Source organism: Heloderma suspectum, chromosome 2, assembly GCF_057233095.1.
Source record: "Heloderma suspectum isolate Gila_16-S chromosome 2, 16-S_ref, whole genome shotgun sequence".
Lineage (NCBI taxonomy): Eukaryota > Metazoa > Chordata > Lepidosauria > Squamata > Helodermatidae > Heloderma > Heloderma suspectum.
The window spans coordinates 172,846,851-172,862,761 of record NC_139459.1 but is presented as its reverse complement, the minus strand read 5'-3'; the positions used below and the strand labels follow the sequence as shown (position 1 = coordinate 172,862,761).

Below are 15,911 nucleotides of genomic sequence, written 5' to 3'. Positions count from 1 at the left end.
CATATTCATGGAGGATAAAGCTATCAATGGCTACTGGTCATGATGGCTGTGTATCTTCTCCTGTATCAGTATGCCTCTGCATGGCACTTGCTGGGGAACACAAGCGGGAGGGGGGTGATGCTGCGCTCATGTCCTGCTTGTGAGCTTCCTGTGGACATCTATTTGGCCACTGTGCAAACAAAATGCTTGACTAGATAGGCCTTTGGTCTGATCCAGCATGGCTGTCCTTATGTTCTTATATCCTTCAAGTAAACTGGCCCTAAGCCATTCAGGGTTTTAAGAACACTGAACTGGGCTGAGAAATGAACTAACAGCCAGTACAAATGGAATAGCAGTATAATCACATCCTCCAAAACTCTGGCTCCAGCTAAAGCTCTCATTGCCACATTCTGGACTAGCTGAAGTTTCCAAACACATTTCAAATGCAGTCCCACATACAGCACATTGCAAGAATTCAAACTTGTAAATAAGGCATGGCCAGGTTTCCCCTTTCCAAAGTGAACAAGGCCAGGTTTCTCCTTTCCAAAAATAGGCACAGCTGATACACCAGCCTAACTTGTGATGGAAAGGAGAAACAGCCAACTCTAATATCAGCATACTGATGACACCACACCCCAGATCTCCAGATTATCTCTCCTACCAGATTCATGTAGATGTCAAATAGTAAGATGGATCCCTGCAAAATCTATAGACCAAGCCACTTTGAAGGCCTTGTCGTTGAAAGGTGGGGTAATTTAAAAAAAAAACAGACAAACATAAAAACACACAATGGTTTGTGCTTACCCTCCAAACCAAGATCAAAGCCTGGTTTGTAGGGCAAGCTAGGGTTTGTATCCAACCCTGACTGTCTGCTAGTGGATGAAATTGTTTCCCCCTCACCTGGCATCCCTCCCACATCTGCTCTGGAGGATCGGGGAGCCTCCAGAGCAGATTTGGAAGGGGTCCGGGAGGTGGCGCGGGGGCTGCAGGAGGGAGAAGAGAGCAAGGAAAAGTCCCGTAGCATGAGCAGATGAGTGTTTGAGCAACACTGTATTTAAAGCATAGTTTGCTGGTCTGGATGTAATGGCAAACAATGGTAATAGCAAACAATGTAATGTAACAGCAATGTAATGGCAAACAATGGCAAATTTGAGAGAGGTCCTTCTCCCTTACCAACATGCCCAGTCACTGAGGTCATCAGATGAGGCGCTCCTGGTGGTTCTGCATGGCCCTATGGCCTGGTTGGAATCCACCCAAAGTAAAGCCTTCAGTGTGGTGGCTCCCTTTCTGGGGAAGTCATATTTATTTCAACAAGCCTTCCCCAGCTGACCAGCCACAGTTTTTATCGGTACTGTGTTTTAAACATAATTGTTAATATTGTGTTTTATTCCTTTTCTCTTTTATTGTTCACCACTCTGGAATCTGTATAGATGTGAAGCAGTATATAAATGTTGCAAATTAAAAAAAAACCAGGAAGTAATTAATTAAATGGAGTGCATGTGTGGAATGTATAACACAGGACTCATTTCTCCCTCCACCTCTTATGGGAGCTTCCCTCCCAGGACTAGTAGTTTCAGAGGAGGGGAAAATTCATTAGGACTGCGGGTTAAATCCACACAATATGGTCTCAATCCTGATTGGACAACCTAGAAGCTGTTACTTATGTTTTTAACAGATTCAAGCAATTACAATAACGTATTTAGCATTGTGTTATTTGGCCCTTAGAAGGGTTCACTATTGGAGAGTATGGACACATACAGGGGAACAGCAAGAATTATTTCTGAAGTAACTTGCCTCATTGTCAGAGAACCTTTTCTTAAATGAATCTGCATCAGGACTCAAGCCCACAGCAGGTCCTGAACATGGGGTCTGAGAAATATCAGGTAGGGATAGTCTTGACTAGAGCTTGGTGATAGTGCACACAGGACAGAACTACAAGATAGCCACACAAATCAGCAAAGGAGACATCTGAAGAACAACAGGCCAGATAGGCCCAAACTATAAAAGCTTCAAATTGAAGCTCACTTTTATTTATTTTGTATGTATGTATTTATTTATTTATTTATTTATTTTTATTTTACATCCCATCTTCCTTCCATGGTGGAGCTTGAGGTGGCACACACATGGCTCCCAGGCAGTCACCTATCCAGGCACTAACCAAATCCAAACCTTCTTAAGTTCAGGCAGGTTGCTGCATTATGTGCCTTCAGACCATATTCTAGGACCATTATGCCTTATTCTACACAAGGGGGTCTCATTGCCCACTGCCTTTCCATGGTCTCCACCTTACCAATCTTTGCCTTGCTTACAGGACCCTGCTCCCCCTTCCCCTGACTTGCCAGGAGCTGGGTTTAAACCTCTCAGTGCTATGGTGCATAATTTGACTTGATTACTTCCTTACCTGCAATGCACACAGGGAAAGAAGGATTAGTATGGAGAGTTTCTGGGGTAAAGTTTAAGATGGATTTAAAACAGACTCTGACAGTAAAGTGGACAATGAGTTATTAAGGCTGATAAAGTTAAAGCAGCCCTTGCAAATGCTGAGAAGACAGAGTGTAGCATTACTAATCTCCCTACTCAGGAATGGTCATCTCTATCAAAACATTTAACTAAAGGTTATACAGCACTTTTCATATTGAATTTTACAAGAAGACTTACATCTTTTTGCAAAGATTAATTAGTATTGCCATCCACTATTTACTGATGGGGCAAAGAGAAAGGACATATTCCAAAGTCACACAGCAAAGTAATACCAAAGCCAGGAATAGAACCTGGGTTTCCCAATAATGTTCTACCCTCTGAAACAATCTGGGGGAGGGGAGCAGGGAAAACATTCTTCACAGAGGGGTGATCAGCTATAGAATCTGCTACCACAGCAAGCGTTCAGAGTCGAAATTTATATTTTAAGAAAGGAGCCAAATAACTTTGCAGACCAATGGTACTTGCGGTGGATTGCACAACTAAGACCTCAGTTAAATGCTTTTCATAAGTTTGAGGACCAGAAAGTCCTGAAAGAAATTCCTCTGTTCAATCACCATACAGTAATCAAACAGTTAAAAATACACCTGGCAATGTTTTTCATTTCCATTGCTTCCAAGAGGGCTTATTTTCAAATAAACAGATTTAAATGTAGGTCTCAATAACTAACATACTAAGTGAAATTCACACCCAATATCATATTTAAGATCCTTCAAACAAACAATCCTGCTAAAAGGGTCCTTTAATGTTCTCGGTATAAATTGGAGATCTCAAGGGAATGTTTTGTGCAAAGACGGGCATGATAAAGGACAAAGAAGGCAGGGACCTAACAGAAGCAGATGAGATTAAGAAGAGGTGGCAAGAATACACAGAAGAACTATACAGGAAAGATCTGAATGTCCCTGATAGCCATGATAGTGCGGTCACTGAACTTGAGCCGGACATCCTAGAGAGTGAAGTCAAGTGGGCCTTAGGAAGCATTAGTAACAACAAAGCTAGCGGAGATGACAGTATTCCAGCTGAGCTATTTAAAATCCTAAAAGATGATGCTGTTAAAGTGCTGCATTCAATATGCCAACAAATCTGGAACACTCAACAGTGGCCACAAGACTGGAAAAGGTCAGTTTACATTCCAATTCCAAAGAAGGGCAACGCCAAAGAGTGTTCAAACTACCGCACAATTGCGCTCATTTCACATGCCAGCAAGGTGATGCTCAAAATCCTACAAGCTAGGCTTCAGCAGTATGCGAACCGAGAACTACCGGAAGTACAAGCTGGGTTTCGAAGAGGCAGAGGAACTAGAGATCAAATTGCCAACATTCGCTGCATCATGGAGAAAGCAAGAGAATTCCAGAAAAACGTCTATTTCTGCTTCATTGACTACGCTAAAGCCTTTGATTGTGTGGATCACAACAAACTGTGGCAAATTCTGAAAGTGATGGGAGTACCAGACCACCTTACCTGTCTCCTGAGAAACCTGTACAAGGGTCAAGAAGCAACAGTAAGAACCAGACATGGAACAACCGATTGGTTCAAAATTGGGAAAGGAGTACGACAAGGCTGCATATTGTCACCCTGCTTATTTAACTTATATACAGAGTACATCATGAGAAATGCCGGGTTGGATGAATCAGAGGTCAGAATTAAGATTGCTGGGAGAATTATCAACAACCTCCGATATGCAGACGATACCACCCTAATGGCAGAAAGCGAAGAGGATCTCAAGAGCCTCTTGTTGAGGGTGAAAGAGGAGAGTGCAAAAGCTGGTTTGAAACTCAACATTAAAAAAACTAAGATCATGGCATCTGGCCCCATCACTTCCTGGCATATAGAAGGGGAAGAAATGGAAGCAGTGACAGATTTTACTTTCTTGGGCTCCAAGATCACCGCAGATGGTGACTGTAGCCATGAAATTAAAAGACGCTTGCTCCTTGGGAGGAAAGCTATGGCCAACCCAGACAGCATAGTAAGAAGCAGAGACATCACCTTGCCGACAAAGGTCCGTCTAATCAAAGCTATGGTTTTCCCAGTAGTAATGTATGGCTGTGAGAGCTGGACTATAAGGAAGGCTGAGCGCCGAAGAATTGATGCTTTCGAACTGTGGTGCTGGAGAAGACTCTTACGAGTGCCCTGGACTGCAAGGAGGTCAAATCAGTCCATCCTAAAGGAAATCAACCCTGAGTGCTCATTGGAAGGACAGATAATGAAGCTGAAGCTCCAATATTTTGGCCACCTAATGCGAACAGAAAACTCCCTGGAAAAGACCCTGATGCTGGGAAAGACTGAAGGCAAAAGGAGAAGGGGACGGCAGAGGATGAGATGGCTAGATAGCATCACGGATGCAATGAATATGAACTTGAGCACGCTCTGGGAGAGAGCGCAGGACAGGAAGGCCTGGCGTGCTATGGTCCATGGGGTCACGAAGAGTCGGACACGACTGAACGACTGAACAACAACAACATAACACTGGAGGAAAGGGTATAGATTACAGTGGCAGATCAATGACTGTTGTAACTGATAAAGCAACACAGCACAAGGTTTGCTTTAAACTCAGCCACCACTGCAGAGGAACTGTTTAGATATATGGCATGGAAAATTCTGACAAGCTTAGGCTGAACTAGCTGTGGAGGAGATTAAACCAATTATTAGGCATACAATAGTTATTCCGCCACCCACTGATGGTTATATGAGGAAAAACAACAACCACACACTGTTTTTTGAATCATAGCAGCTCAACTCAATTTTCCATAACAAAGAAAACACAAGTAATGACCTAGCTTACTTTAAAATGGTACTTTCCCTTTGAATGGTCTTTCTAATGCATTTACCTGCTATTCACTATTACAGTTATCTGTTCCAAAGCATGACTACCAGGGGGACAATAGGCAAATCCACCTAGAGAAAGACAGAAAATTATGAAGAGAAGAATGGGGCTTAAAGACTAACTTGCTAAGAGGAGTAGTACATGTCCAATTAGTATTATTGAACAAGCAAGTAGCTACCAATGGAGATGCTAAATAATCTAATCTCCTATAAGATCATCATAAGAGTCCAACTGTATCAAATCTAATTAAACAACCTATTTGCCACAGTGGCCAGCCAGTTGCTTCAAGGGATTCATCAGGAGACAATAGTTCTCCCTGCTGTTATCCCCCAGGAACTGGTATTCAGAAATCTTTGATCCTGTAGATTCTTGTTTTAGCTGTCATGGCTAATAACCTTTGATAGACCTATCAGCCATGAATTTCTCTAATCGACTTTTAATACCCCCCTACTCCAGAAGTCTGTCTGTCTGTCTCCCTCCTCCTCCTCCAGAATGCTTTGCCAGCACGGGTGCAAGTTGCAAAGGAGAACAGAATTTCTGTACCTTTAATTGTTTTGAGTTTTTGTCATCCCTGCACCTTCCAAAATTCCTTCTTCTACATACAACTATTAAAGGAACAGGAGCCCCTCCTCCTTTGCATCTGGACATTCTGTGGGAGAAAGCAGTGCCATCTGAACCCTGAGTGAGAGGGGAAGGCAACCTGAGAGAGAGAGACAGGAGAAGGCACTACAAATATCCCTTTCCCCTAGGAATTGAACATGCAAAAAGAGGACTCCTTCCCCTGCACTAGGAAAAAAGCAGCACCTTTGTGACACTCATAGCAGCCATTACACCAATCCTCACCTGCATCTCTGACCTATCTGCATGTTTAAAAAATTAAGGGGCAACAACTGTCATGCTTAACAGGCTTTGAAGGAAGTAAAGGTTCAAGAATGAGTATCAACACACCAAGGTGAGCAACAATAGAAGAGCTACTGTCTGTAAAAGTCAAGTGACTGGCAGTACAGGACCTGGAGAAAGAGGGACACATTCTCAAGGAACAGCCTCTGTTCATTATGCAAGGACTCATCCCTCCAAAGGCAATGCTTCTACAAATATGATCCCAACATTTGGTAGGCCTCTTCCTAAGATGGCCATAGCAACAGGTAGCTGAATAGGACTGAAGAAAAGATGGGAAGGAGGCTGGGGACTGAACAAGGGTGTAACATACATCAGAGGATAAAAGCTAAGGACCCAAGGGATGAACATAGGGAGAAAGCAAGAAGGCAAAGAAAACAAAGAAAACAAAGGTGGCCTAAGCCTAGAAGAGAAGGGAAATTCGAGCGGGCACTTGCCCATGAACTCAGTCCAGCTTTATGGCCACATCTCCACACACATTCCCATCACTGGGTGAGCATCACACTAAGAAAATAGTTGGAAGGTATATGATACTTCAATTGATAAGCAATGTCTGCTTAGACCACTTGGAAACCATACATAAACCATATATTTAAGCAATTATTTCCTGCACTTATTTCCAAAACCCCCCATAAATTGATTAATTCCATTGGTTTCTGAACTGGTAAGAAAGAAATTGCTTGCTATTCTGTGATATTCTCAATATGAGATTGCATTATACAACTTATATATGAAAGCATTATACAAAAGAATTCCAACTCAGATGAGGTTCTAACAAAGGAAAGGAACGTAGCCAGGGGGAGTGAAATTCTGTGCTTTAAAAATAATCTGAAACTACAGCAAAATCCAGTTCTGCAATTAGAACAAATTGTTGACAATTTGCACAATGGTACTTAACAATCATGTTTTACTTAATTGTATGATTTCTTTACTTGGGATTTTGTTTGGGGAGGGGAAATTGGCAGTGCATGATTTGAATACTTCCTCAGTTTGTGTCATGACCTGAGTAAAAAGTGTCAAAACTGTTAACACTTCAGAAGTAGTAATGATTTGCAAATGTGAGAACTAGTGGAAAGACTGGGATCTGTGCCCCAACAACTACAGATTCTCTCTGGTTTCTAAGCATTTAACAGAATGCCATTTAACTGCCATATGTTCTTATCTGTAACCATGAGGACTAACAGCTTGCTCTTTTTAGAAAAGCATACTTATGTTTCTCAAGGTTCCATACAAGCTGCTAGATCCTGTATTAGGAACCACAGCCCACATTCTGCAGTATGATCAAGCTAGCCAGGTAGTTCTAGACACTCCCAAGGTAACTCTCAACAGTTGGATGAAATCAACCTTTCTAAGCACCACACAGATATAGACATATATGAGTGACTGATGGAACTCCTTTACACTAACCTGCAGTTCACACCAAGCGACCTCTACCCAGGTTTCAGTGTCCAGACCCTTGAAGACCGTTTTGAAGGCCCCTCTCCCCAGCTCAATGTCAAATTTCAGAAACCTTCCACCTGGTGATGTAGCCACAGCTTTCATCTCTGCCTCCTCCTCTATCTCTTTCTTGGTCCTTTCCTTCAAGGCTTCCAAATTCACCTTCGAGCCATGCTCATTTTTGACTTCCTGTCCTGCCACCAGGGTGCTGGCAGAGAGGTGGGACATCCTCTGGTCATCCACTATGAATGGCTCTTGTTCATCCCTTGGAGTGGGTTCCAAGACTTTTTCATCCTCCATTATCTCCACGCTCTTTCGGAAAAACCTTTTCCTCTCTGTAGTTGCTCCAGAGGCAGGTGCATTGACACCCTCTTTGGTCCTGGCCTCCATGGTCAAAGCAGCATCAACAGAGGGGTCCCTACATTCCAAAGAAACTCCATCAGGTTTCTCCGATTCCTCTGTGCTGGCTGATTCCCCAGAGTCCGTAGCCATGACACAGCAGAGCCTTGGCACTTGGATATGTTAAGTGTTTCCTCTTCACTTCAGGCACATCATGAGTAACTGCAATGTTACTGGGACTTACTTCCTCTCAAATTATCATAAGATTCCCATAGCAACCTGTAACAAGAGGGAGGGGAGGGGAAACAGGATCATTTTAGAAGGTGAAATACAAAGCAGTCACCAAAAATGCAGGGTTCCGTTTATTAGCCCAGCGTTTCTTAATCCCAGACACACAAAGCTAGCTTTTTCAGCTAAACTTTTTTATTGTTGAACTTCGAAAGTTACATGTCATATAGATCACATTATATATAATATTAGTTTCAATATCTTAACATCATATCATGTAATAATACTGTATACAAAGCCCGTGACTGTTTGACATATGAATGGAATTTGCTAGCCTAGATCTCTCCTCCCCTTCCATCCCCTTAAACTTAACAATTGTAAATTAATTCACCCAACTGTCAAAGCTGCTGAATGCTAAAGTTCTCACATACCACTTCCCATCTGTCATCTCCCATTTTATTACTTGTATTATATAGTATTACCAGTGCCTAAGCAATAAGCAGGACTCCCACCATTGTGGGATACTTAGACTGTAGCCTCGTCATACCAGGCACTATATGAAAACGTTTTTTAACAACTGCCTCCATGCAGAAAGCGTTCTAACAGAAAAAAGTGGAAGGAAAGATATACATGCACAGAGGCTGCCCAAGGTGACAACAGTAGGGAAACAAGGTACACAACCCCCTGTCTCTTAACCAAAAATCCTAATGTTTCTACATATACTGCCTCAGAAAAACAGAAACCAGTTAACAGCTTTTCAGACACCACTCCCCTTGTGTCCTGCCCTGACCACAATTGCTCTTTATAAATTAAATGAAAGAAGCACTTTTATTCTTATGTTCTGAATGTGCATTGTAGATGCTTAATAATTAAGTCCAGATAAACTGGTATTTCCTGCTGGCATGTTGTATTATGAACCTAACAGTGACCAGAGTGCATAGGATTTTGCATGCGGTTTTGAGACTGGTGTTTTTTAAGAGCTTTCAAATGTAAAAAGAAAAAAATCCATTGCTCAATGGAAACGCATTTAATCAGCCAGCACACTGCAACAAAACTTCAAGCAAATGGATGAGTTAATGGACTCTATTCAAATCACTCCAGATACTTACAGTCATATGCCAAGTTTATTTACAAATGTGGAGGGCACTGTGCTGCAACAAGGGCATATCCACTCAGCACCTATGCGCAAGCCAAAATCCTCCTCCTTGTAGTTAAGTAATCAAAAGTATTTACGTATATAATTTGTTTCCAAAACAATCATGTCTGCTCCAAGCTATTTTATCAAGTGTTTAATCTTACAGAAAAACTTTAAGACCTTAATCTTAAAAAGAGCAAGGGAAGGAACAAAAAAGCCTGGGACCCTTATCAGGCAGCATACCAACAACTTGAGATGATCATGAAGTGGCTTCCTAGGAAGTTATTATCACAGCACATCCATGGGAATCTAGCCTGCAGTACTTCTCAGTATCTTTTCAAGACAGATTAAAGACCTGGTCCCTGCTAAGTAAATGCTTCTTTGAGGAAAGGCAGATTTTGAATATGTCTTTTAAATAGGAAAAGGAAATATATACACAAGAGAAAAGGGAAAAAATTTGAACACTCTCACAAAGCATTTTTGGGTAATAGAATTATTTTCCTTCAACCACTAGACTCATTTTTGGGCAACATTTTAAGTGTCATAATTAAAGATCAGGTCTATATTAAATGGGAATACATTTCATAGGTTGAGAAATAAAAATTAACATTTCTTTTGAGTAATCTCATAATTTCTAGCCCCTTCTCATGATATGAGGGGTTGAGTTATTTTGAATTTTGAACATTTTTTGGAGAAGCAATACTTGGTTTTTCAAAAACAAGCAGTCTTTAAGGGCACAATCCTATGGCTGCTAGGCAGTGGCTAGACAGGAGTAGGATTTTTCAGTTTTTGAGAAATGACTTCAGAGCCCGCGCGCTGAGATCAGTTCCCAGAAAACCACCTCCCCACCCCCTCCCCCACCACCTCGTAGGCAGCACAGTTTGTCTCCGGCTCCACGCTCAGAACAGCAGCCTGAAGCAGGGGAGAAGGGGGTGTTCCTGGGGGTGGGGAGGGGCAAGGACAGCAGAAGAACCGGTATGACGCTTCCTATGTGCCGTCTGACCTCCCCCCACTCCAGCTTTGAGCTGCTCCAGCTAAGATAGCCGAAATTGGCCACGTAGCCGCAAATGCAGGGTGGCCAGAGCACAGAGAAGAACATCCCCTCTGTGCTCCGCCCACCCTGCATCGGATAGTTGGTCACCTCTGAGTTCAGAGGCGGACAACTATCCCCATAGGATTGCGCCCTCCATTAGCTTTCTGGGGAAAAAACGACAAGTGCTGAGAAACTTTGGTTCCAGAAGACATCCCTTGTGAATGTATTTTATGTCCTCAAAATAAAGATATGCTAGAAGCTAACTATGAGTACACAGAAACTGAAAGCCAGTCAAATAAACTAAGGGGGCAAACATTAGACACAGAAGAGACATTTAAAGGTCACAATTTATACTAGAAACCTGAGAATCAAGATGGGTGAATTATTGTACGTGGTAATTAAAAAAGAATAGAGATGTAATATTTGTATCATAAATCTGCTAGTACAGTGATAATCCATAGGAAACAGTTATCTGGGGATATAAAATCAGCAGAGAGGTTTTTACTGGAGATGGCGTTACTCTACATATCAAACAAGGTATAGGCTTATATCCTAACTTTCCTTCTGTGGGAAGGCACCATCAGGAGACTCAGACTCACTATGAACCTTTTTTACTATGAACCGCCCAGTCTCAAATCTGCCATTTTTGGGAAAGGTGATTGAGCGGGTGGTGGCGGTGCAGTTGAAGGCACACTCGGAAGAAACTGAGTATCTAGGCCCATTTCCGTCGGGCTTCAGACTTGGGCATGGGACAGAAACGGCCTTGGTCGCCTTGGGAGATGATATGAGGAGGGCTCTGGATAGGGGTGAATGCTCCTTCCTTGTTCTCCTCAACCTCTCAGCGGCTTTTGATACCGTTGACCACGGTATCCTCCTGAACCGCCTGGAGGGGTTGGCCATTGGAGACACTGTATTGCGGTGGTTCCGGTCCTTCCTCTCCGGCAGGTACCAGGGGGTAGCACTGGGAGAGGAGGTTTCGGACCCGTGGCCACTTTCTTGTGGGGTGCCACAGGGTTCCATCCTCTCCCTGATGCTATTTAACATCTATGTGAAGCCGCTGGGGGCTATCATCAGGAGGTTTGGGGTGCAGTGTCTTCAATATGCAGATGACACGCAGCTCTACCTCTCATTCAAATCTTCACCAAGGTTGGCCGTAGAATCCCTGTCCAAATGTCTGGAGACGGTGACTGGCTGGATGGGGAGGAATAAGCTGAAGCTGAACCCTGACAAGACCGAGGTACTTTTGGTAGGAGACAAGAGGAGGCTAGGGGATGTTGACCTGGTGTTGAATGGGGTACGGCTACCCTTGAAAGACCAGGTCCGCAGCCTGAGGGTCATTTTGGACTCCCAGCTGTCCATGGAGGCTCAGGTGTCAGCTGTGAGCCGGATAGCGCTGTATCAACTCCATCTGATACGGCGGCTGTGCCCCTTCCTTCCCGACCATCTGCTCCCATTGGTAGTACATGCCCTGGTCTCCTCTCGTTTAGACTACTGTAATGTGCTCTACGTGGGGTTACCCTTGAAGACGGTTCGGAAGCTGCAGCTGGTACAGAACGCGGCGGCTCGCCTGATTAAAGGCAGCTGCCGGCGAGATCACATCACTCCAGTGCTGAAGGAGTTGCACTGGTTACCAGTTGTTTTCCGGGCCAAATTCAAGGTGTTGGTTTTGACCTTTAAAACCCGATATGGTTCTGGCCCAGCCTATCTTCAGGAGCACCTCCAGCAGTACCAGACAGGCCGCTTAACAAGATCAGCCTCGGATGGCCTTCTCTCTGTCCCATCAGCCAGGACAGCTAGACTGGTGGGGACGAGGGAGAGGGCCTTTTCTGTGGTGGCCCCCACTCTGTGGAACTCCCTCCCTAGGGAACTCCGTCATGCCCCCTCTTTAATGAGCTTCCGTCGTGCATTAAAAACGTAGTTGTTCAGGCAGGCATTTGGGGTGGGTTAGGGTATTTTAGAAAATGTTTTTATTGTAGAGTTTTATTGTTTTAAACTGTTTTATTGTATGTTGTACATCGCCCAGAGTGGCTGGGTGACCAGCCAGATGGGCGATTAATAAATTTAATAATAAATAAATAATAAATTTACATTCAACACAAGATGAATTTTTAAAAGTCCAAATCAACGAGCTTATTGTTAATCCCCTCACTTTACTGAGTTTTTAAACCTCTTTTTAGGATTGTAGTACGTTTATTTTATTGTTGAATATATGTTTTTTTAAATGTTCCTTCTACAACAAAAAAGAGCTGTAGGATGGACTGTAGCTCAGTGGTAGAGCACATGCTTTGCATGCAGAAGATCCCAAGTTCAATCCCCAGCATCTCCAGGTACAGCTGAGAAATCTCCTGCCTGAAACCCTGGACACCCATTGCTCCAACTAGTTTCAACACTACTGGGCTAGATGGATGAAGGATACGACTCAGTATACAGCAGCTTCCTATGTTCAAGGACTAGGGATTTCCTGTGTCCCCTTCGCTCTGCAGCCCCCTGTACCCTCCCACAAACCTGCTTCTGAGAGCTGAGTGAACCTTGGGAATGATGTGGGGGCTGAAAATGGAGGGAAGAGTTGGGAGAAATCCCCCTACCACCACGCTTACATAAACAGAGAAGCAACTGAGGAGAAAATGACAGTTCTTAAGGGGAAACAAATTTACCACAGAACAACTATAGATAGAAAAACAGGACTTGGTAGTAATATACTGCTGGAGATATAATTTTGCCAATCCAACAAAAAGTACGATGTTGATCTTGAAATACAGACTAAAGCCAAGGAAGTCACCAAATGAGAAAATAATATAATAGCAGAAGGCTAATTGTTAGGTTTGACCTGTTAAATGTAAATTCAGGTCATGAGAAAGACAACATTTCTAGATACAATAAGTTACTGCGCCTTAGAATAGTCAGAAAGCCGACAAGAAGGGATATTCACCTTTGGTTTAACTTTATATGGTGCCTAGGGTCTGGTGCAAAATGTAAGTGTTGTCAAGCTGTTTGAAAACAATGGCCACAATTTTATCAAATTCAGCATATAAAGGGTGAAGAATTGCTAAGTAAGTTAATTTCAGCAGTGGGGGATAGCTTAAAGCAAGCTCAAAGGGAGAGCTAAAAGGGTCATTCACTTCAGAAATCTTAAAGATTATTTAAACCAATGTAATAGAGGCTCAAATGAAATGTATGCCACAAATGAGAAAGAAAACAATGACTCCAGGAGGATGCCAAAATGGTTAAATAGCAGAAGCAAGGAAGCATTAAAAGGCAAGTAGGATTGTTTTTAAAAAGGATAAATATTATCCAGATAAGGGAAATTAAGAGAGCACAAATTCTGGCAAAACAAATACAAACTGACAATAGACAGAACATACAAAGAAAGAATAAAACTGTATTGCAACACAATAGAAGCAGGAAACCAGGTAGAGGCAACAGAAACATTAGATGACTCCATAAAAAGCATATTATGGGAAACTCTTTACATCTATCTATACTACAGAAAGCGTTGGGAGATACACCTGAATGACTGCTTTGGGGGAGTGCAACAGAGGAACTATCTCAAATAGCACTGGCTGCCAATTGCGTTGAAATTTGTATTTTTTTGTTTTTATTGTATTTTGTATTTATCGACTATTTATAGTCATCTTTATTGTACTGGTATCTGTATAGATGAAGGATGGTTTATAAATTCTTTTAATTAATAGAGTTTACAAAGGCTGAAGTTTTAGAACTAACTGATGAATTCAAAACTGACAACTACTGAACTTGGATGGCATTCACCCGAGAGTTCAAAAGAACTCAAGTATGAAATTATTGATCTTTTAACAAAAGTATGTAACTTCTCACTAAGTTACATATTTGAATTGGAAGAGAGCCAATGTAACACTTGTTTTTAAAAGAGGATCCAGGAAATTACAGACTTATCAGCTTACTTCTGTCCCAAGTAAATGAAGTAAAAGGCATTATTAACACAAGAATTATTAAACTATAGAAGAACAGACTTTGTTTAGAAGAATCACCATGACCTTTTGCAAAATAAAGTTTTGTTTTACCAAAAGTTTAGAATTCTTCATGTCACTAACCACATTGATGGAGCCAGTTCAGTAGCCATTATATACTTGGACTTTCAAAAAGCGTTTGACAAAATCTCTCATCGAAGATCTGAAGATCTGCAGCAACCTTTGCCATGCAGGTTGGCCACCACTGTGTTAGGCTAAGTATTAAGATGCATTTTGTAGCCATAAAACAGTGGAACATTATAGCAAAGGAGCCAGTTAAATTTTATCAATACCTAGCTAATCTGGCTCTGCTTCCTTTATATAATCAAAAGGCTAAACAAAATTCTCAATTAAAATAGGCTAAGGAAATTAATTTTAACAACTCGCCCACTCTCTAATAAGCAATGTTATTAATAGCTACTCCAGCACTATCTAAAAGTTATCTGGAAAAATGTGAATTCACAGGTGCAGCTCTCCTGCCAAGGTCATTTGCAAAAATGGCACTAAAAGCATATGCTAACAGGTGCAGACATATGACATATGATCAACAGTTCACCCCTGAGGACAAAAGCCAGCTGAGCCTGCAACATTCCCATGATGGCTCTTAACTGCAAAGAGGCCCCAGCTTGTGCACACAACCCCTAGTTAAAAAGGTTAGTATTTTTTAAAAATCTACTGCTTCGTTTGCTCACCATGTTGTGTCAAAAAAACCAAAAAAAACACAAAGGGAGATCAAGGAAATGCTGAGGATAATTACAGATATTTAGGGTTTTTTAAGATTGTTTTTAGTCAGCCCAACCCCAAAGGCCCAGGCTGGGTTACAATGCACAGAACCCATATTCATTAGCCAGATGAAAAGTAACAGAATACACTAAGTATTACAGAATACAGAAAGAATTTCTAAGAATACAGAAAGTACTGACTGACTCTTAATCTGGTCTTTAAGAAATAACATGAAATACAAGTTACATATTCTGAAGGAAGACTAAGGTTGCCTTCACCTCAAAATTACTATTTTTGACTCCATAACTGCTTAGCTGATCTGGTCCTTACCTTGTACATACAAATCTGGAGTGGAGCATCTTTCTTGCTCATCCTCCCCCCACCCACACCCACCCCATTTGCAGCACACTATAGCCTTCAGTTACTGCAGCCTCACTCCCTTTTCCTAAACTTTATGGATCACAACCGGAGCTAATATAGGCAAGGCAACAATTTTGGGTCAGCCCTAGAATGCTTGATTGCTCTATCAAACAATGCACTATCCACACAAGAATGAAAAAATAAAGTCCAGTGTAACGGTGCTTTCCACTACATCCCAGCAGTCACTTGTTGGTCCCTAAATATTCACTATTCCATAGCTGATGCTGAATTTTGTTTCCAAATTCCAAATAGATGGAAGAAGCTGCATCTGTACTAGCACAGTAAAAGACAGATTTTGATTAACAATTAACACATCTATAAAGTTAAAAAGACCTGGCTTACAAGCGCTGGATACTTTCCACAACTGAATAATCACAAGCCATGAACACAGATGCATGATGGATCTTTGGCTAGCAGCTACTGTACAACTAA

At 42.0% G+C, this 15,911-nt stretch overlaps 1 protein-coding gene across 1 annotated transcript in view; it reads right to left on the bottom strand.

Moving 5' to 3' along the window:
• WNK3 (WNK lysine deficient protein kinase 3) overlaps positions 1–8,154 on the bottom strand; it is a 125,162-nt gene extending 117,008 nt beyond the window's left edge. Inside the window, exon 1 of the mRNA XM_084836117.1 lies at positions 7,586–8,154. Coding sequence (XP_084692243.1) covers positions 7,586–8,107 — 522 coding nt within the window. The 5' untranslated portion in view covers positions 8,108–8,154. The remainder of the gene's footprint in view (positions 1–7,585) is intronic.
• Between the last annotated feature and the right edge of the window lie 7,757 nt (positions 8,155–15,911).